The 21,334-nt window shown below is 38.6% G+C and overlaps 1 protein-coding gene across 3 annotated transcripts in view; it reads left to right on the top strand.

Annotated features, from left to right (window-relative positions):
• PTCHD4 (patched domain containing 4) overlaps nucleotides 1-18,160 on the top strand; it is a 185,730-nt gene extending 167,570 nt beyond the window's left edge. For all 3 annotated transcript variants that reach the window (XM_040473725.1, XM_040473726.1, XM_040473723.1), the window contains one exon: nucleotides 15,381-18,160. In XM_040473725.1, coding sequence (XP_040329659.1) covers nucleotides 15,381-17,014 — 1,634 coding nt within the window. In that variant the 3' untranslated portion in view covers nucleotides 17,015-18,160. The remainder of the gene's footprint in view (nucleotides 1-15,380) is intronic.
• Nucleotides 18,161-21,334: the final 3,174 nt, after the last annotated feature.

Here is a 21,334-nt window from a genome sequence, read left to right as displayed (position 1 = left end):
GGGGGGGGTGGGAGGGAAGGGAGGGTGGGTGATGGGTATTGAGGAGGGCACCTTTTGGGATGAGCACTGGGTGTTGTATGGAAACCAATTTGACAATAAATTTCATATATTAAATAAATAAATAAATAAAATAAAATAAAATAAAATGATTCTCTCTCAATCAAAAAAAAAAAAAAATGGCCTCCCATTAGAACAACAAGGCCAGGAGTGCTTCCACATGGAAAGAGAAACTGAGGACAAGCCCTCACCCTCCCTACTCATTCATTAATATAAGTAGTGCAGGGTAGAGAAATAGGGTTCAGCTTATTTCTTGTTTTAGAGGAATAGCAGCCAACCTACTGGTACATTATCATCAGGCTCCAACCATCAGATCAGCTGTTCCCAGTACCTGAAGGAATGATTAAAGCATAAAAGGAAGAAATGGAATATACTATTCAGCACTATCCAAATGATATTGGATGGAAGCCACGTATGCATGGGAACATGAAAAGTAGGGAATGAGAAAGCTGAGGGCAAGTTCTGACCCTCCTTACTTATTAATACAAGTACTCTCTCCAGCGCTATACAAATTAGAATGGATTGTAGTTACCTCTTCTTGGAAACATGAAGTGTAAGTATCCCTTCCCCAACACACTAGAACACCAGAAATCTTAGAAGATCAGAGGTACCCACTGAGTCCTCAGTTTTATAATAAATATTTACTAAGTGCCAAGTAGTGCCTTGGGAAATGGTTACATAAGAACCAAAGAACCAAAGAACACAGTCACTGCTCTCGAGATCAGTTTACTCACACTGGGGTGAGAGGCTAAAGATTTAGCCTGGTCCTGACTACCAAAGATTTAGATTCTGGTCCTGACTACCAAAATCACTTTGTAAATGCTGTATATCATGGATTCTTCGGAAACTCCATTTCCTAATGATTAAATGAAGGGTTCATGGGATTCATATACAGTGATACTCTTCAGGATCCCCTTTGTGCACATCTGCTCATCAGTGGCTCCTTCCTTTGTACCCAGCCTATTCTGTCAACACATATCTGTTTTAGGAAAGGATATGACAAACTCATTCAGCCAAAAGAATGAAGAACCACTATGTTTACAAGGTAAATCTTTCCAGAAGCATTTCTATTTTCATAGAAGACTAACTCCTTAAGTTGAATACAGAAATAATTTCCACTCGTAGATTTGCATGAAGCTTAACTTCCTTTTCCTAGTATAAATCTAAAGTGTCAAGCAACTCCACTGACAAATTAGGCCTGCCATGCTGCATGGTGAGCTAGTATGGAAAATCTGTCTTTTTTAGTTTTGTTTTGTTTTTACATGTATTAGCTATTTGCCGATCTTGTAAACCTATCCAAGAAGCATTCCTAGGATACTCTGCCTCATGAGACAGAAATAGATCTTGCCTTTGAGCACCTCCATAGTTGGTGAAAACAGCCTTTGTACAATATTGACTTGACCACATCTGTTACAAAAATCACCCTTGCCATCAACTTAGTAGAATGTCATCACCCACTACAGTACAGAAGATGGAATGCGTGTAATAATTGACAACATGTAGATACCAATCCCTCTGCTGTGTTCCCGAACTGTAATTAAGAGATGATCACAGGACTTACCATCTGCCACTCCCTGTAATGCTTCAGCCTGCTTTTGAACTTCGCATGTTTAGCTACAAAACTTTAACAACACAAGACTCAAAAAATATTCTTTAAGTACTTGCTGCATTTACGACACTGCTAGGTACCGAGGGACAAACAAAAATGAAGACATGGTCCTTGGTTTCAAGGCACTTTTACTGCTATACAGTTCTTCAAGTTGAGTCCTCTGCAGATGTCATCAGAGGAAGAGTGAAAGTAATGGGATGATTGGCCTGGAGAAGACGGAAGGTTCCATGCTGTCGTCTCCAATATTTGAATTATTGCGTATGTGGCAGAACAACTGCCATATGTTCCAAAGTATACAATTAGTAGCAGATTTTGGAAATTTGGGGCTGACTAACATCGACTCTAAATATGGAGGAACTTTGCAAATTTCAAAAAGTATCTGGACAGGATGTTCACTTGTTGGGTATGTAGAAAGATACACTCATCAGGGTAAAGATGTGTGCTGTCGTGTAGCACCACAACTTGAATATGGTAGGTCCTTCCTCGATATCTGTTGATTAGTTGATCAATTTCTTTGAGAGCTGTGCTATTTTATTGAAGATTCCTTACCAGTGTTAATAGAGTCTACCCCTTGAGAAATCTCAGAAGGTGTCACAGAGATAATAAATTTTGCAAGCTGCTGATATTCTTTCATCAGCTCTTTATGTACTATTTCTGAGCCCTGAATTGTTGTCAGTCAATTATAAGTGAAAATGGTCTGGAAATAAATAATGTGGGCCTGCTTGGTTTTTTTTTTTGTTTGTTTGTTTGTTTGTTTTTTTTTTTAATAAATGCTAGAATAGCCCTAGAGTTTTCATATACCTCAAAGAGCTCGAAACCTTCAGATTATCTCCCTAAACTTTCTAACGGTCACATGGCCAAAACTCATCCTTCCCCAAGAGTCCAGTTAGCTGTTTTATAGTCATAGCAATCTGGGTGAGTTTTCATCTGTTTCTCACGAAGAACAGATGTTCTTCTCATGATTGTTTCTTGATGAATCTTTGCCTAACGGAAATGGGCTGGACAAAGTCCATAGGGATTATCAAGATGGAAAGGAGTAAGATTTATCACAAGAGGCAATAAGTGTTTCCTACAATTTTCATTCACTGAAGCTATGTTTAGTGGCCTGCCGTGTTATCATGACTGTCATTTCTATTGATAACTTCAAGAATGAAACAGCCATGTGCTGTAGTGAACAACGAACACAAAGCCTAAGCCCCACACGAACGCTTACCCATAAGCAAAAAGTGATGCTAATATTTACTGAGTGTTTGATATGTGCCAAGGACTGTGGTAAACATTTTATGTGGGTTACCTTATTTGTTATTATTTGTTATTTGTTATTTGTTATTCTCAGCAACACTGTCAGGTAGGTGCTTACATTCTCTGCTCTGCATGTGAGAAAGCCGACATGGAGAGTATCCATGGAGGTATCCAGTTAGGGAATAACATCGCTGAAGTTTGAAGCTATGCATGAACACAAAAGCCTATACTCAGGACCCCCTCTGCCAGGCTACTATCCACATGACCCACGGTCCTCTATCCCCTGCCTTTGAGAATTAACACCTAACAAGAAATTGTTACAATAAGAAGCAGAAAAGATGCAACTCTTATTTATAAACTCATGCTATGACAAAGCCAAGCTAAGCTGTGGACCACTAAAAGTGGAGAAAGTACTAGAAAGTACTAGAAAACTTCCTTCTCAGCTGAAAAGGAAGGCTGTATTCATCAGGGATACATTCAAATAATATCAGCTCTGTCATTTCTAGGGCCTTCTGCAAATGGTCTCTTTGCTCTCTGGACTGATGGAACTCAGCCATCTGTCCAGCAGCTCTGCTGTGTTCTCCTTCTGGAAATGACTGGGGTTCCCTCTGTGAGTCAGAAACACACAGTGTCTGGAAAGCTCCCTTTCAGCTTCCCTCCTGCTAAATGAGAGCAACTCTATTAGCAACCTTGAATAAGAACACTCACGCAAGGAATGCCACAATCAGTTGAATCTAGTTAACTAAAACCCTTTATTAATCAGTGCTTTTCCACAATTAACTTCTAAGGACAAAAAAAAGGAACAAGTTTCAAAATAAAAATCAAAGAAGAGAACTTTTAAACTTTTCTCTAAGCCTGGTACACATTCATCCAAACTCCCACACTTCTACAACTACATAATACTCTTCAATAATAGCTAGCATTTGTGGGAGCACGAATTGTGTGCCAGATATTTGTACTAAGGGTTCCATGGGTCTATTTTTCCTTTAACATAACAATCCTTTGAAGCAGCTACTGTTATGCTTTTGATTTTACAGATTGCCAAATCCAGCCATGGAGTTAATTTGCTTAAGGTCATACATCTAGTTGATGGCAGTGAGGAAGCTCAAACCCACACAGCACGTAATGCTTTAACCAATATGCAATACTGCCTCCTGATTTTTTGTGCATAATAAAATGATGATCCTGTGGAGTATTATTCAATAAATAACAATAGCTAACTCACTGAGTGCTTCCTGTGTGCCAGGCACTGCTGTAAGCACATTATAGCTACTATTTCATTTAATCTTCTTATTTGCCCCTTAAAATAGGTGCCATTTTTATCCCCATTTTCTAGACTAGGAAAATGAGACACGTAGAAGTTAAACTAATTGATTCTCTCCACATCACACATCACACAGTGATAGAGCCAGAACTGGAACCAAAATGTGTTACTCTAGAGTACAACCTTTTAATTGCTACACATACTGTTTTCTTTCCTTCTCCCTTCCTTCCTTCCTTCCTTCCTTCCTTCCTTCCTTCCCTCCTTCCTTTAGGACAGAACACAGAAGAGTAATACAAGTCTATTGCATTTTAGAAAGATCTTCTCCAATAAAGTTAATCAACCAATAAAAGTTGAATCAAAAAGGAAGTTCTGGTTGATTAATTTAATGGCTATTCAAATGATCCAATTTCTGGGCTTTCTGGTTAATTGAGTTTCCACTGGCTTTGAGCCATTCTGTTCAGAGAGAAATTCCAACACATGGGATATTTTATTTCATCTTCATTGGTTAAAAAAAAAAAAAAAAGTCACAAAACACTCAAGGATGCTCCCAGAAAACTTGCCCTTTGAAGCATTACACTTCTTTCAAGAATTCATGCTACAACTTTGAAGATTTCTTTTGAGTGATATTTATTAGGAAACTAAAGCTATGCATAATTTAGGTTTGCTAAGTAAGATTACTTCTATTTCAAACATGTTTCCCAATGATTGAATCAGGCATTTTGAAATCATTCTCCAGATCTTGGTGTTACAGAAATCCTAATTTATCACCACTTTTACTCTTTATAGGATAGAAGATCCCCAAAGCTTATAATTAATGAACTGATAAATTCAGACATATGGATGTGATATGGTTTTCAAGTGGGACAAATGGGAGTTATTAAACTTCAGAAAGATGACATTTGACCATATTTTCCTAATGGGAGGCACTCAGGAAATGTCCTCCAAACGAATGAATTAATTCTTCTAACTAATTTTTGTTCTTTAAATGTCTTTCGCTCAATAAACACTATATCTTAATTTTCATTCATTCTTACAAGTTCTTGTATTTATTATTTTCTTCCATATGATTCCTTAGTCTAGGTCTTGACTTTTTAGGCATGTGCTTGTGTTTAGTTTCTAAACTGCAAACTCACTTCTCTTAACAATTTTAAGATTTTCAGCCTGACCACTCATTCTTCCATTAATTGCTCTTCTTTGCTTAAAACAATGATTTCTTAGTATCACATGACTGCTTGCTCCTCGCTTTTCCTATTAATATCTGTGTTATCTTCCTCAGAACATCTTCCCACTTATATACCCAACTGGCATTCTTTTCTCACTGAGAACACAACCAAAATATTTCTTCCACCAGGAAGCCATCCCTTGATTTGGAAATTCAAATCCCCCAGGGCTTAACTCTGACTCAGTACTCCTGCTCTAACTCCTAAACTCAAAGAAATCAACTTAAAGTCAACAACAAAAGCTTTAACTTATTTTGTTTTCCAAAAACACCTATTCATAATAATATGCCAATGGCCCCCCCCCCCCCCAGTCAAGGACCACCAGGAATACTACTATAAATGAAGAAATTTGGATTAACCGACTCATTACATTGAGGAAGAACACATACCATTGGGGACTGTGGAACAATTCAGGAATAAGGTATTAGAATGGACTTACATGATTTTTGCATGTGTTAGGTGATTTGGAAGAGGGTTCAACACAGCACAGTTGGTCACTATCAAGAAAAGAGGATAATTCTGTGATCAGTTATCTTAATAATACTGACACCTAGAAGGCAAGAAGACCAGACTAAAGACCAGGAGATGAAGACTAAACTGTGATTGGCAAAGAAACAGCAATCCCTCCTACCATTCTTGACATTAGAAGGTGTTTGGTCCATTTTATGGCAGTTTTTTGTTTTGGTTTTTATGTTTTGCTTATATTCGGTCATAATCATGAGGTGGTCTTGTTTTATCTCAGTCCATCTCAGTCAGACTGGTCTTATCTGATGCAATTCTGCCAGACTAGACTGTCTGTGGTCAACGCTAAGCCTAACTGTGGGTGCCAGACCAGGGCCTGGCGACACCCAAGGCCAACTTGACAGCTGCTTTTCTCTTTCTCAGAAGCAATGTATCTTCATTTCATAGAACTTGAAAGACATGGAAAGCATTGAGAAAAAAACAAATAGCTGGCTTGTAGTCTTTTTTCCCCTGAATGGGAATACCAGAAGGAGGGAGAGGACGAGAAAGCAAGCCATCGTATGCACGCAGGCTCTGCAGGATTGCTTCAGCTTCTGGCATCCCTGGAGGCGCCATAGCAAGAAAAGCTGAAAAGAGAGCACTGGGGATCCCCCCCCCACCAAAAGCCAACTCAGCTGTGGTGGTAAAGATAGCAAAAACCAAGCTGCATTCAGAAGGTGGCATTCCAAGGCAAATGATCTGGAATGTTCTTGATGCAAACAACCTGCTGTTGCCAGCACCAAATTTTTCCAGTCAACAGAGCACTTACCGTGTGCCAAGCGCATATGTTGACTTATCTGAAACTGATAACAATCCTATGATGTAGCCCCCATTGTTATCTCATTATAGATGAGGAAACTGAAATATGGAGCGGTTTAAAAAAACAACCTGCCCAAGGTCACAGAGCTAGGAAGAAAGGGTCCTGAGATTTGAACTCAATCAATCTAACTCTGGGGATGTGCTAGTAACCACATCGTCTACCTAGTTTTGCCCCCTCTGAGTATTAAAACTTTAGCTGCAATAGTCACCAGGTTTTGAAACAATCCCATTCCCTATCTCTATTGCTATTTCCTTCCCCTTCTTTCTCTCTCTCTCTCTCATATGTATATTGAGATCTACATATACTCACATGTGTATGTGAGGACACATACACACACACATACTTATTAGATTCTTTACATTCAACTTTATGTAGAACTACAAAATAAATTAGCAAAAATGATGGAATGCAACTCTGGAGTGAGACTATATGCCCTTTTCTATACATTAGGATATGTATAAAATACACAACAGCTCTGAAAAAACATCCAGTAAGAATCTGTTACTAAATTCCATTTTTTTTCTCTTAGGAACCTAATAAAATCCTCTAACCTCCTACTAAGTGCTAAGAGATGAGTGGCTGTTCAGATTCCTTCTAATTCCTCTTTTCATTGCAATATGGTGCCGCTTCACCATGCGTTTTAGCCTATTTCCTTCTGTACGGGGGTGGGAACATTTCAAGAGAAGTCACTTCCTGGGTAACAGTAATATGAAGCTAGACCCACCCCCATTGCACAACACCATCACAAGTTTCAGGTAAAACAATCAAATATGCCCCTGGCAACAGCAGCTTGGACCTGTTGGGACGAGCACTGGGTGTTGTATGGAAACCAATATGACAATAGATTTCATATTAAAAAAAGAAAAGAAAAAAGAAAATTCCTGTTGAGGGGCACCTGGTTGGGTCAACCTGTTAAGCCTCTGACTCTTGATTTCCGTTGAGGTCATGATCTCCTGGTTTGCCCGTTGAAGGCCCGCGTCAGGATCCACGCTGGCAGTGCAGAGCCTATCTGTCTCCCTTTCTCTCTGCCCCTCCCCTGCCCACTTTCTATCTCTCTCTCCCAAAATAAATAAATAACTGAACATTTTTTTAAAAAAAGAAAATTCCTGTTAAATAACATCCCACTCTATGTCTCTTAGGCTATATAAGTATCAAAAGGCAAGAGCCCTGGCCATCCTTTGTGTATAGAGCTTGATAATCACCTGTTTATTCTGATGAACATTGATTAAAAGTAGTCAGTCTAAAGTACACACTGATCACCACCTCCAGGTGAGAGATTATGAGGATTAGAAAATGTCTAAAAAAAATCCATCTCTTAGGGAGCAGGAGTACTTTACAAAATCATTTCTACCCTGCCAAATAACAATTTAGAACAAGCTTTTTAATTTGATATTCCATTTCTCAGACATTTGTAATGCTGAACCAGTCAAATTAATGAATTACATGCTACTTTGCAATTGAATGTCACTGATACCTATCATTGCCTCTGCCATAGAATCACCACCAAGGTAACATTCAAGTGCCGTTCTCAGTAAAATGAGGGAATTTCTATTTCACAGACACTTATGCGAAATATAGAGTTGTTAGTAATAATCACTGCAAGCACACTTAAAAATATATCTTTTTTAATGTTTATCTATCTTTAGAGAGAGGCAGAGACAGAGTGTGAGTTGGGGAGGGACAGAGAGGGAGACACAGTATCCAAAGCAGACTCCAGGCTCTGAGCTGTCAACACAGAGCCCGATGCAGGGCTCAAACTCATGACCTGAGACTGAGTCAGATGCTTAATTGGCTGAGCCACCCAGGCGCCCCTTAAGAATATCTTTAAGACTAGACACAGATCATGGCCAATTCAATTTCACAAAAATTTATTGAGCGCCAATTAGTGTCAAATAATTGAAATATAAAAATGGAAAAGACAGTGCCTACCCTAGACAGGCTAGAGAGGCTCCTAAGCATGTGAGTTAGGGATGAAGAGGGCAAGCAGAAGATATTAGAGATGAGATCATGTTTGAGTGGTATCTTTAAAATATAAGCGGGAACAGCCAACAAACAGAAGGAACAATGGATGAATATCCCATATAATGCTGAACAGGTGAATGGTAACTAAAAATGCTGATTCGATATCCAGATTTTGTGGTGGGGGGGGTGGAGTTGTTGTTATTGTTGTTGCTGTTGTTGTTGTTGCTGCTGTTAGCTGCTTTACTGGCTCAGTTGGCTGGATTTTATTTTTTTCATTCATTATTTATTCATTTGATTAGTATTGGGAAGTCACCTAGCCTGAGAGCCCAGTAGAAAATCAAAATATGCTTTTCCACCTGAGCTTAAGGGTGATTTCCACAAATACAGTTACTGAAAGCATAGCCAACCAAAGCAGAAATAAATGAGATTAAAGAAATAAATAAATGAGATTAAAGAAATAAAAAGATTTCTCTGGAGCAGATCATAAGAAGGAATATTATTTTTGCCTTATTTCTTATGTTGCTGAAACCAGAGATATCAAGCTCTCATGACCTGCAGAAGGCTTGACATATTCAAGTATAAAGGGAGGCCCACTAGTACATCTCCTCGAGGCAAATGAAGAGAATTCTAATTCAGCTGATTAGAAAGAATTAGAAGCCCACAGATGGTGCTTATTAAAGTAATATATCAAGAAAAGCCCAGTAGGGAGTACTAATTGAATCAGTTACAATTAGTTCTGATTAGATTTGATCCTTGTTAAAAGTATTTTCTTTGGAATTCTGGTTTGGGGAGAGATTGGGTTTGGGATTGACATGGAAACTGTCAAATTTGTATTGCATTTACTGATGAACAATACTTCCTTTGAAGGAAGTCATTTTAGGCCTAGCCCTGTCACCAGAGTTTTCCTAAGTCACTGTAGGTACAATCACAGTATGGAAATTTACACTGGAATACAAGAGTTTAGAGAAATGTTGTTAAATGTGGGAAGGAATCTGTTCTCAGAGAACATCTGTCTTACTTTAGAAGTCCTGTTTAGTTGTCTGTAAAGTGATTACTTCGGGCTCAAGGGAATTACAACCCATTCTGAATATTGTTCAGCTCATTTATGACTGAAATCAGTTTTGCTTGGTAACAAAAGTGTATGTTCTTAAATTTAACCATTCAAAATTTTCTCTCTGGCTGACCTACAATACCATGACCAAAAGAAGAATCTACATAATCTTCATTTTTTGGTCATATTTATCCATTGCAAATAGGAGAAATTGTTAAATTATTGTCACATAGAGTAATATTCTTAATACTAACCAAACGCTGGTTCAATATCCAGATTTTGTTTTAGCCAGGTGTCATGTAAGTTTCACTTGTTATTGCACAAGGCTTCCCTTTGCTTTCATTTGGAAAGAGGTCTCCAACAACATTGCTGAAGACTTTTGGAGTGTTCAATATACACACATACACCCAAATCTTTTATTTCATTGCCCTCCTTGAATTGTCCTCCCGGTTCCAACTCTATCCAAAGCATTTTTAAGAGTTCTCTGTTTTTTCATGAAACTTTGCCAAGAGAAAGCTTAGTTATCCCCGTCGAGCCGCTTATTATGGTATTGTAATATAGTTTCCAAATATATGCTAATAATTGAAGGAAATCATGATCAAAGTTTGGCAGTCATCTCCTGAAATAGTAAATGCATTGTTCCAGCAATGGCATAACCGGCTATACCAACAAGCTAATATTCAAACCACAACCACCTCCTCTTGATTTACAGGCATTTGTGCCTGAATTCATGTTATTCCATCAGTCTAGACTGCATCATCCTCTATGTGTCAGAAACTTTTGGAGCTTTCCCTGATCCCTCAGAAAGAACCAGGTGTGTTTTCACAGTCCATAGCATTCATCTACACTTAGAAAGAATTCCGGTTATTCTTTACAATCCAGTTAACGGCTCACGTCTATGTCTCTCACCAGTCAGCAACTCGAATGGAGTGGTTCATAAAGCAGAGGCCTTAGGTGGAGATTAAGGATTTGTGCAGGAATGGGAGAGAAACAACAAACTGTCAGGACTAAGGCACCAAAAGGAAATACGATAGAATTAGTTCAGGTCGTGGTCCAGTGGGGCAAGCCACACTATCATCATCATCTGTGATGGTAGGTCACTTTCTTTAATTTCAGGTATCTTGTCTAAATTGCAATAGGACCCTTGGCAAGTGTGGAAAACTAGTGAATACACACTTTTAAAAAGCTATGGGAAATAGCTGGGCTTCTTTCAAGTGAGTAGATGTTCAAAAAATGGTTTTAGCCTCAGAATGGAACCCAAAGTCAAAAGTAAGAAACCAAGAGAGAAAACACTGCAGAGGTTTGGAAACAGGCTTCCCACAGTTGACAGAACACTTGGATAGCAACAAGAGTAATCCCAAATTCTAATTTCTCTTTACAGGAGCCCTGTTCTGTTAGATAATTAAGTAGTTACCAATCTGGATGGATGGATGGATAGATAAGTTTAATACATACTTGTATACATACAAAACTGGCAGAAATATGCGAAATTGTTAACAGCAATTATCTGTGTTGCAGGAATATAAAATAACTTTGAACCATTATTTTTTCCATCTTTCCCGATTTTTTTTGATGGAAGTATGTCCTGTTTTTACAATCAGGAAAAGGTGATTAAAATACATGTATGTGTGTGTGTGTGTGTGTGTGTGTGTGTACTTTTTTTTTTTTTTAACTACACCAGTAATTCTCAGTTGGGTGCAATTTTGTCCCCCAGTCAGCATTTGGCAATGTCTGGAGACATATTTGGTTCTCACAATTGTGGAGTGTGCTACTGACATCTAGTTAGTAGAGGTCAGGAAATTCTTCTGAACATCCTACAGGACAGCTTATAAAATTCATATCTATAATCTCTGTCTCAGAATTACCCAAGTGAAAATGACCTTCTGGTCTGACAGATATTGGAAAATAGCGTGTTTCTTGTTTACCTTTATGTTTTATATATTGACTAGTTTAGGTACTCATGTGTAACAAGTCAAAATAAATACATATTGGGTTGAATGAAAAATGTATACTTCTGGACACAATGTAGATATAAAGATGCATAATAAATCTTAGAATAAGTAATAAAAAGATACATTTTTATGACCCATCTAGAATCAAGAATTGATTTAATTCAATAAGAGATTAGTGGGCATCTTCTGGGCATCTATAACTCTGCCAGATTGTTCTGCGAAGCATAAAATGTATTCCCTGACCTTGAAGAATTTGCAGTCTAACCAAAGAAATAGAACATATCCTAGGAAAACCATTTTGTTCCAGAGCAGAACAGCACATGGTTTTGTGCCAAAATGAGTAACTAATTAGTGCAGTAAGACTTTAAGGAACAGAAAAAAAATCAATATGTCTGGAATTGTCGGAGATGAATTCCTGGCAAAGAGAACTGAGCTGACACTTAACAGATTGATGGACAAAACGTCCATATGACCAGCGATAAGGAGAAGGTATTGCAAGACAGAGAAAAAAGCATGAATAAAACTAAGAACTTAAGACCGATCATGGGCAGGTTCATGGTGAGAAGAAAGACTACCCTAGCTGAAGCAGGTCATAGATTAGACCAGCAAGGAAATGGCCAGATTATGGTGAGAATCAAATGACTCCTATCCATAGGAATAGTCTGTAAAATATCCAAACCTATGAATGGGATAAAATGTCCTCTCCAAACAAAGTTTGGAAATTATGTTTTCAGTTTTCACTTTATCACACTTAAAGTGGTTAGTTAACCTAATATAGTTTAGCATCATCTTCCCACGCGTACAGACCTTTGTACTATATAAAGCAACAATCTGGCCTACATAGTGTACCTAATATTCACAAAAGTGACCATTAGTAAAGGAAAGCCAAATTTAGCTGTAGCCCCATGTAGCCTTCTCCCCCTTATAACTACAAAGATAGCAAGAGTCCTCATTTCAGAAGATAAGTGCTCTAATTAAAAGAATTCTTTTAATTACTTCAGCTAATATTCTAATATTATGTTTTTGTCAAGGGAATGAAAGAGCCAGTATTCTGTTTTGTCAAGGAGTCTTGCAGAAGATAGAAATGAAGAATTAATGATGTTAAGAAGTATTAGACTTGGGACTCCTGGGTGGCTCAGTCAGTTAAGCATCCGACTTCAGCTCAGGTCGTGATCTTATGGTTCATGAGTTCGAGCCCCACGCCAGGCTCTGTGCTGACAGCTCAGAGCCTAGAGCCCAGAGCCTGGAGCCTGCTTCAGATTCTGTGTCTCCCTCTCTCTCTGCCCCTCCCCTACTCACACTCGGTCTGTCTGTCTCTCTCACTCTCTCTCAAAAATAAACATTTTTTAAAAATTAAAGATTATTAGACCTAAGGCAATGCACATACATGTTGAGCTAGTAATTAAATGTAATAAGTAATAGATCACTGCCTCCAAAAAAACAACAACAACAAAATACTTACCTTATACATAAATGCAATTTGCCTAATCTTTTCTATTTGCTCGGATAAATTTATCTTTTCTGACTGGAGACCCAGAAGAGAGAACTTTGGAGAATCAATAGATTTATATTTAGGATAAGAACAACCCCAATGCAGTAACAATTAATAATTAATTTTAAAAACTCCCAAAAGAGATGAACCAATGTTTTTTTAATCAAATATTAGCATTATATATATTTAAACCTGTAAATACTAGAGTCAAATTAACTATAAAGCAAGAATTCTTAGCTCCTCATAAAAGAGGTTTAAGTAAATGTTAACTCACCTACAAAGCTTTGTTGGTCAGGAAAAAGTTCAACTGTATATGATAACCTTACTTACAGTGGCTTAGATAAGCAGAGATTGGGTTCTCTTTAAAGATAATTAGAGGGGCGCCTGGGTGGCTCAGTCGGTTGAGCATCTGACTTCAGCTCAGGTCATGATCTCACAGTTTTTGTGTTCGAGCCCCACGTCGGGCTCTGTGCTGATGGCTCAGAGCCTGGAGCCTGCTTTGGATTCTCTCTCTCTCTCTCTCTCTCTCTCTCTCTCTCTCTCTCTCTCTGCCCCTCCCCCACTAGTGCTCTCTCAAAAATAAGTAAATGTAAAAAAATAAAAAATAAAAATAATTAGAAAGGATGGTAGGCCATGGCTCTTATTGGTGGCTCCATGATACCATTTACCGCAAAGCCTCTGGTTTTCTAATAAGCATCCTTAGGTGACTATCAGTTATATTACCCAGAAATACATCATATGAACCACCTCGAGTTGAAAGGTAGGCTGAGAAATGGTTTTTAATTGTGCCCATTGTAGTCCCAAATAAAAGTAACAAAGGGGAAAATTATGTACGCCAATTAGCAACTCTATCAACAACACAAGATCAGTGATTATAGTAAGACCTCAGCCATTATGTTTGTTAAAGCATTGCTAGGTGAATTGCTCCAATATCTAGGTGTCCCACAAAGTCCATTTTCCAAGTTTTCTTGAACTAGGTCATTTTGTGCCTTTAAGCTACATCCTCCTCTAATGGATTTCTTGGAGAAGAGCCCAAGCACAGCTTGTATCCATTCATAGAAAAGGTTTGTGTGTAGTATTGCTTTGCCTACAAGGGCAAGAGTGATGCATGAAGATTTTCTCTCAGTCAGAAAGTTACCAATTGATACATTGTGGATGGTAATTGACAGAGCTAATTCAGGGAAGTGAAAAAGAGGGAAATTGAAGGTATAGCATAGTCCCTTTGCTTTCCCAGCTGTTTTCTGCTTTGGCTGGTAAGGAAGCAAGTGGTGGTATCTTCAGATCTCTTAAATGCGTGGGGTGGGTGAAGAAGCAGGCAAGGTGGGGAGCGGAGAGGGTGGTGGCAGTTCAATATCTAACAGTATCTGGTACATAGCAGGTGCTCAAGTAATATTTGTGGAATAAAGCTTTTGCTTATTTACTCCTATTAAAGAATGCACAGAAGCTGATTAAAAAGAAGCATTCCACATCCACTTTAAGGAAGTAAATGTTAGCGTTCATACTGTGTGAATAAAAGCTCTGTGAGGAACCCAAAGGAAATACTTGCTATGATCTCTTCTCTGAAGGTCTTCCCCTGTCTTTTATGTGACCTGGCGGATTTTTTCAATTCACACCCAATGTTAATTAATCAAATCTATAAGAATTGGTTTCTAAGCCATTTGGCCACCAAGCAGATTATTAAACATTGCAAAATCAATTTTAAGTGATTTTTAAGTGTTTCAAATCATCTTATAATTTCCTAAATCAGCCCATAAGTCAGCTTGAAATGGAAGTTAGGGACTGTCAGTCAATACATCAATTGATCGAGCAGTCAGTTGAAGTGGGGCATTTGAAGATGTATGAATAACAGTCCCTGCCATTTACAACTTACGATCCACTTAGAGAGACAGCATGTGTCTGGGGCGGGGGCGTGGGGGTGGGAATCACATAATAATGTCAATTATACTTACGACTTGTAAAATTAATAAGACAGACAGTACATGTTTAATTTTATCCAGAACACCGATTCACTTGGACTTCGCTAAAATAGACACCCAGACTAACTATATCCTGTTGCGTAACTCAGATTTTGAGACCCTGATACGAGGATCATAGCATTTTGAAGATTAGAGTATAAAGTGCTGCTTAGCATAGATAGTCTATAAAGAGCTCACTTGAGCCATAGGAGGAAATAAAAACAATGATTCTTTCTCTTTTCTAAAAAAAACTAGGTCATGGAACTAAAGGAGTGTTTGAGCTTCTGTCCGGATGGCGCAGAACAAGAGAGAATTTACCCTTCAAAGACAGGGTTGCAGATGCCTATTCTGATGTGATGGTCACCTATACCATGACCAGCTCCTTGTACTTCATTACCTTTGGCATGGGTGCCAGCCCATTCACAAACATAGAGGCTGTGAAGGTCTTCTGTCAGAACATGTGTGTCTCCATTCTGTTGAACTACTTCTACATTTTCTCATTCTTTGGCTCCTGTCTGGTCTTCGCGGGCCAACTGGAGCAAAACCGCTACCACAGCATCTTTTGCTGTAAGATCCCCTCCGCGGAGTACCTGGACCGCAAACCTGTGTGGTTCCAGACGGTGATGAGTGACGGGCATCAACAGACATCCCATCATGAGACGAACCCCTACCAGCACCATTTTATTCAGCACTTCCTACGCGAACACTACAATGAATGGATTACCAATATCTACGTGAAGCCGTTTGTCGTCATCCTCTATCTCATTTACGCCTCCTTCTCCTTCATGGGGTGCTTGCAGATCAGCGACAGGGCCAACATCATCAATCTACTAGCCAGTGATTCTCCGAGTGTTTCCTACGCCATGGTTCAGCAGAAATATTTCAGCAACTACAGCCCGGTGATAGGATTCTACATCTACGAGCCGCTGGAGTACTGGAACAGCAGCGTCCAGGAGGATCTGAGGAGGCTCTGTAGTGGGTTCACTGCAGTGTCCTGGGTGGAGCAGTATTACCAGTTCCTGAAAGTTAGCAACATCAGTGCCAGTAACAAGAGTGACTTTATCAGTGTCCTACAAAGTTCATTTTTAAAAAAGCCAGAATTCCAGCATTTTCGAAACGATATCATCTTCTCCAAAGCAGGGGATGAAAACAATATTATCGCTTCTCGCTTGTATCTGGTGGCCAGGACTAGCAGAGACAAGCAGAAGGAAGTCATAGAAGTGTTGGAAAAATTGAGGCCCCTGTCCCTGTCAAAGAGCATCCGATTCATCGTGTTCAACCCCTCCTTTGTGTTCACGGATCATTATGGCTTGTCTGTCACGGTGCCTGTTCTGATTGCAGGCTTTGGTGTCCTCCTGGTGTTAATCCTGACTTTTTTCCTAGTGATCCACCCTCTGGGAAACTTCTGGCTAATTCTTAGTGTCACCTCAATTGAGCTGGGTGTTCTGGGCTTAATGACACTGTGGAACGTCGACATGGATTGCATTTCTATCTTGTGCCTTATCTACACTTTAAATTTTGCCATTGACCACTGTGCACCACTGCTTTACACATTTGTACTAGCAACTGAGCACACCCGAACACAATGTATAAAAAGCTCCCTACAAGAGCATGGGACAGCCATTTTGCAAAATGTTACTTCTTTTCTTATTGGGTTGGTCCCCCTCCTATTTGTGCCTTCAAACCTGACCTTCACACTGTTCAAATGCTTGCTGCTCACTGGGGGTTGCACACTTCTGCACTGTTTTGTTATCTTACCCGTGTTCCTAACCTTTTTCCCCCCTTCCAAAAAGCACCACAAGAAAAAGAAACGCGCCAAACGGAAGGAGAGAGAGGAAATTGAATGCATAGAGATTCAAGAGAACCCTGATCATGTCACTACAGTCTGAAGGGTGTAGACAAATGGATTATTTTTCTTTTCCAGTATTGCACAATGATGCAGGGAGAGTAAAGCTCACTCCTCAGCTGCTTGGGCTGGCCAGGGGTAACAAGGAAAGTCAGATCAAGAGTGAATTGTTCATGACACATCAAGGTGTCCACTTCCTGGGGGGAAGAGAGAATCAAAGAAGAGGGAAATGTTCTTTACAACCTTGTTCTCCACTAAAGATAAGTTTGGGGATGTGATCTTAGAGCTCTTCCAAGGAATGGACGAATGAATGAAGCGTTGGAAGGCCAAAAGATCTCACTGCTTTTAAAAATAAAATGCTTAAGAAAGATGGAGAGGAGTAGAAAGGGGGCCTCTAAATAGGGGAAAAGACAGTAAATGTCAAAATTGCCATGGCGTTTTTCTTATTTGTGTTTTGAACAGGTTGGTCAAAGGAAACCTATGCACTTGGGAAGTACATATTTAATCCCGTCTAAACCAAAGGACTTCCCAATCCATTTTACGTGTACATATATATGTATATATACCATATATACATATACTTAGATTTGTCTTTAGTGAACATTGATGTTTGTGTAAAAGAAGCTGTCCATTTGCAGATGGGCTGGACTTACTCTAGAAAGTCAAACCTGCCTTAGCCAAATATAGATGCATTGATGGCAACTCAAAACAACTCAAGTGTTTCAACAGAAAGAGTATTACACAACTGTGTGATAAGCGAAATAAACAGAGACGTGAGTCCATTAGATTCTACATATCATGTCAATCTTGGAGATTCTTGCTTTGGATGACTTCAGAAAAAAACAAAATCAAAAATTAAAAAAAAAACATACACACACAAAAGGCATTTAAACCAGTTACCACATGGACAAGGGTTAAAATTTCATGTTGGAGCTAAATAGTTGATAAGGCTTTTCATTGAGGTCTAATGGTTCGCTATACTCGGGAAGGCTGGTTTGGCTGCTTTCAGAGAGCTTACCCACTGCAAATGAACATTTTACACATACTGTCCATACATGTATGTATAGGGTACACGTGTGTGTGCGTGTCTGTGTGCGTGTGTGTGAGACTGTTGAGGTATACCATAGGTACAGTGTTCTCATTTTAGATGACGAATATATACTGCCATGGAATATAGATAATTAACATAGGAAAAAGGAGATCTAACTAAGAAACGTCGTAGAACGAAACAGAGTAAATCGATCATCACCACTCATCATGCGCCATCAACTGGTTCTTAGTGTAAGGAAAATATTCTAATCCTATAAAGTCTAGTGTGCTCCTTGCATTAATATTTGGAACATTGACCCAGGCCACGATCACTATAGTAGTGGTCACTATAACTACCGTAATATCGTTTTGTAGCTTCTTGCGATATCATTGTTCTTATTCCCTGGAAAGTGCTCCTCAGCTGGCCCACCCCCTGGGGTGTTCGTAGCTCTCCACGGGTCATGTTAACTGTAACTGCTGCTGAATTCTCTCTCAGAACAAGTACCGAGGTAAATGTTTTCATTGAGTTAACGTTTAAAACTGCTCCCCAGCAGATACACTTAGTCTGTTGGGTGCTTACTTGGATTAATGCTGTGCTTCCTGTCACAGAAAATTCCTAGAAAATGCCTTTTCCCATGCCAACCAGTAAAATAAATTAATTTTCAGGTAGGACTGAACAAAATGTCCAGTGATGATAAAAACATTTAGTAAGCTCTTTTACCTGGAAGAGAGCTACTGTTTCCCACCAACTTCAGTTGTATATTTTAATTGAATTTCAAATATTAAAATCTGGAAACAAAAAGGAAAAAAAAAAGAAAAGAGAAAAAAAAACCTCTTGGACTCAGTTAAGTTCAGAAAAGAGATACAAACCATTCCATTCTGGTTGCAGTCTGGAAATGAAGTTGATAGATTAATGAAGTAACAAAACAATAAAACAAGTATACTTTTCCAGATAAGGAGTTTACCAGGATATTAAAGGAATGAAGAACTGTCTCTAAAATGAAAACCATTTAACGAAATTTTATTTTATTACGTGAAGTTTGTTTTGTCCTACCTTGAGGTTACTGAGTTTCTTTCTATTAGAAATGATTCGTGTCTTCTCACTTGTGTTCATGTGGGCACAATAGCAGTAGATCAAGTATGCAAAGTAATTGACATAAACATACACAGCTATTGTTCTCCTATTCTTTGTGAAATTCATGTCACAGATAACCCTAGCCTTTTGCCTCCTGAACAGCTCTGCTGGGATGAACTGGTATTTGATACTAGTAGACCTGCAGACCATGATCTCATATCTGAAGTAGAAGTCTCTGAAGAGTTAGGCTTTGAGGGAAAGGAGGGAGATTCTTCTGCCATAGTTTACTCACCCTTTGTGAATATTTGTTTTACATCCCTTTCAAAAGATGGGAAATAATCAATGGAGACATCCCATTAACTATTACTCCATTGTTTGCCCAAGGTGTACCATTCTCCGTTCATTTACCAATTTTTAAAAAGCTTGCCTATTTGGGTCATTTTTTTTTCTTGATTACCTTAGACAATTCCATATTCCATATATGAAGAAGATTGGCAGTCTGATTTCTAAAGACCGAAAGAAGCATGCCAGTTGCCAAATGCATGTGAGGACAGTTTGGCATCTATTGCCAAACCACCAGGACAATTCCAGTCCTGGATAGTCTCTATGTGGATGGTCTAGATAGTCTAGATAGTCTCTATGTGGATGGAGGAAAACAGTTCTTTTTTAGGTTATGTCTTCAAGGATCACAGTGAGTAAAATAAATGTGAATTCCTCATTGCTCAACTGACAAGAGGGGTTGGATTTTGGAAGGGTCGTTATCTTTTCCAGGATACCATAGTATTCATTAATGAACTGTAGCAATAATTTACTGAAATGGAATTTCTTGTTCTGGAAGAGTTAATATACCATCCAAAATTCCCTAGCTCAGTCCTAGGAAGTAATTTAAGCCCATAAAGAATCTAACTGAGCATCATCTGACCTCCCAACCTCACTGTGCAACAGATATTTTCAAATATTCCGATTACTCAATGCCAAGATACATCCTAACATATGAGATCATGATTTGTAGGTAATGCCCAACCTCTGCCTTTTTCAATAGCTTATGTCTAACTCTCAAGTTTTTCTAGTTTACTCCCACTGTTTTTGTCCATTTGTGAAATACTCATGGCGTTCAAATTAGGAACCCATCTACTGCTAAAAGATGACTGATCAGCCCTGGAAGAAAAGAACCCATGGGAAATATGTCATATATGTAGAATATTGTACTTTGCTGAAATGTGGTTTTCTCTTAAAACAAGAGATTTTAAAGTTTGTAGAAAGAAAGAAAGAAAGAAAGAAAGAAAGAAAAGAAAGAAGGAAAGAACACACCTTTTCTGAATTTAAACTGCAATGTGGATTTATTTTCTTCCAACAGATTATAAATTTGAATCAGAAAGTCCTGTAAGAACTCCATTCCCCATGATGGTTAATAAGCTCCAAAGAGGTACTCACCTAAATTGCAGAAAGAGATTTGGTTAACCTAGACCATGCATAATATTTTAAATGAAAGGTGTGCTTAAATGTCACCCCATGAATTCTTCCAGGGATCGGGAACCTCTCTGACAGGTGTGCATGAATATTCCATGAAAGAATTATTCTTCCCTATGGTTGTATCATGTGAATGTTTCTTTCCCATTTGATTCCTATTTATTTCCAGAGAATTTGGGTTTTACCTTGTGAGTTTAGAAGAATTATGACAAATGAAGCTCCTACGAAGCTATAATAACCATTCTTGAATGTTGAATTCGAGAGGGTGAGAGCTTTGTCCATTTTGTAATTACCCATGCACTTTCCCATAATAATCTTCCAATCCTTCTAGGCTTGTGGTTAGAGCTAGGGATTAACTATTGCCATCAGAATTACATGTATTTTTATAAGTTGACTGTAAATACCATAATTACAGTCACATATTTTTATAACCAAATAGTTATGAATGCTTGGCACTATGCATGCATTGTTACTAATAGTACATAGATTTTTACAAACACTATTTTCATGGTTATTGCAACTTTTATTAAAATTCTCATATCAGCTATTCATAAATGCCTTGTAGGTTTTGGTCCCAACGGCCTAAAGTCCACAGAAAGTTTCATCCCAAGGGGGACAATTTAAAAATTGCCTTCCCTGGGTGTTGATAGCAGCAACCTCTTCTAGAATGTCCTCTGAAAAATCCTAGAGGCTAAATCTGGCTTCCAGGTAAACAACATAGCAGATTCTGTGTTAGTCAGTAATTATTCCAAGTTTAATTTCTTAAGTTTGCTGATCTCACGGTGAACT

Source organism: Herpailurus yagouaroundi, unplaced genomic scaffold, assembly GCF_014898765.1.
Source record: "Herpailurus yagouaroundi ecotype Mexico unplaced genomic scaffold, PumYag 139, whole genome shotgun sequence".
Lineage (NCBI taxonomy): Eukaryota > Metazoa > Chordata > Mammalia > Carnivora > Felidae > Herpailurus > Herpailurus yagouaroundi.
Note: the sequence above shows the minus strand (reverse complement) of the source record. Positions and strands in the feature narration are given on the sequence as shown.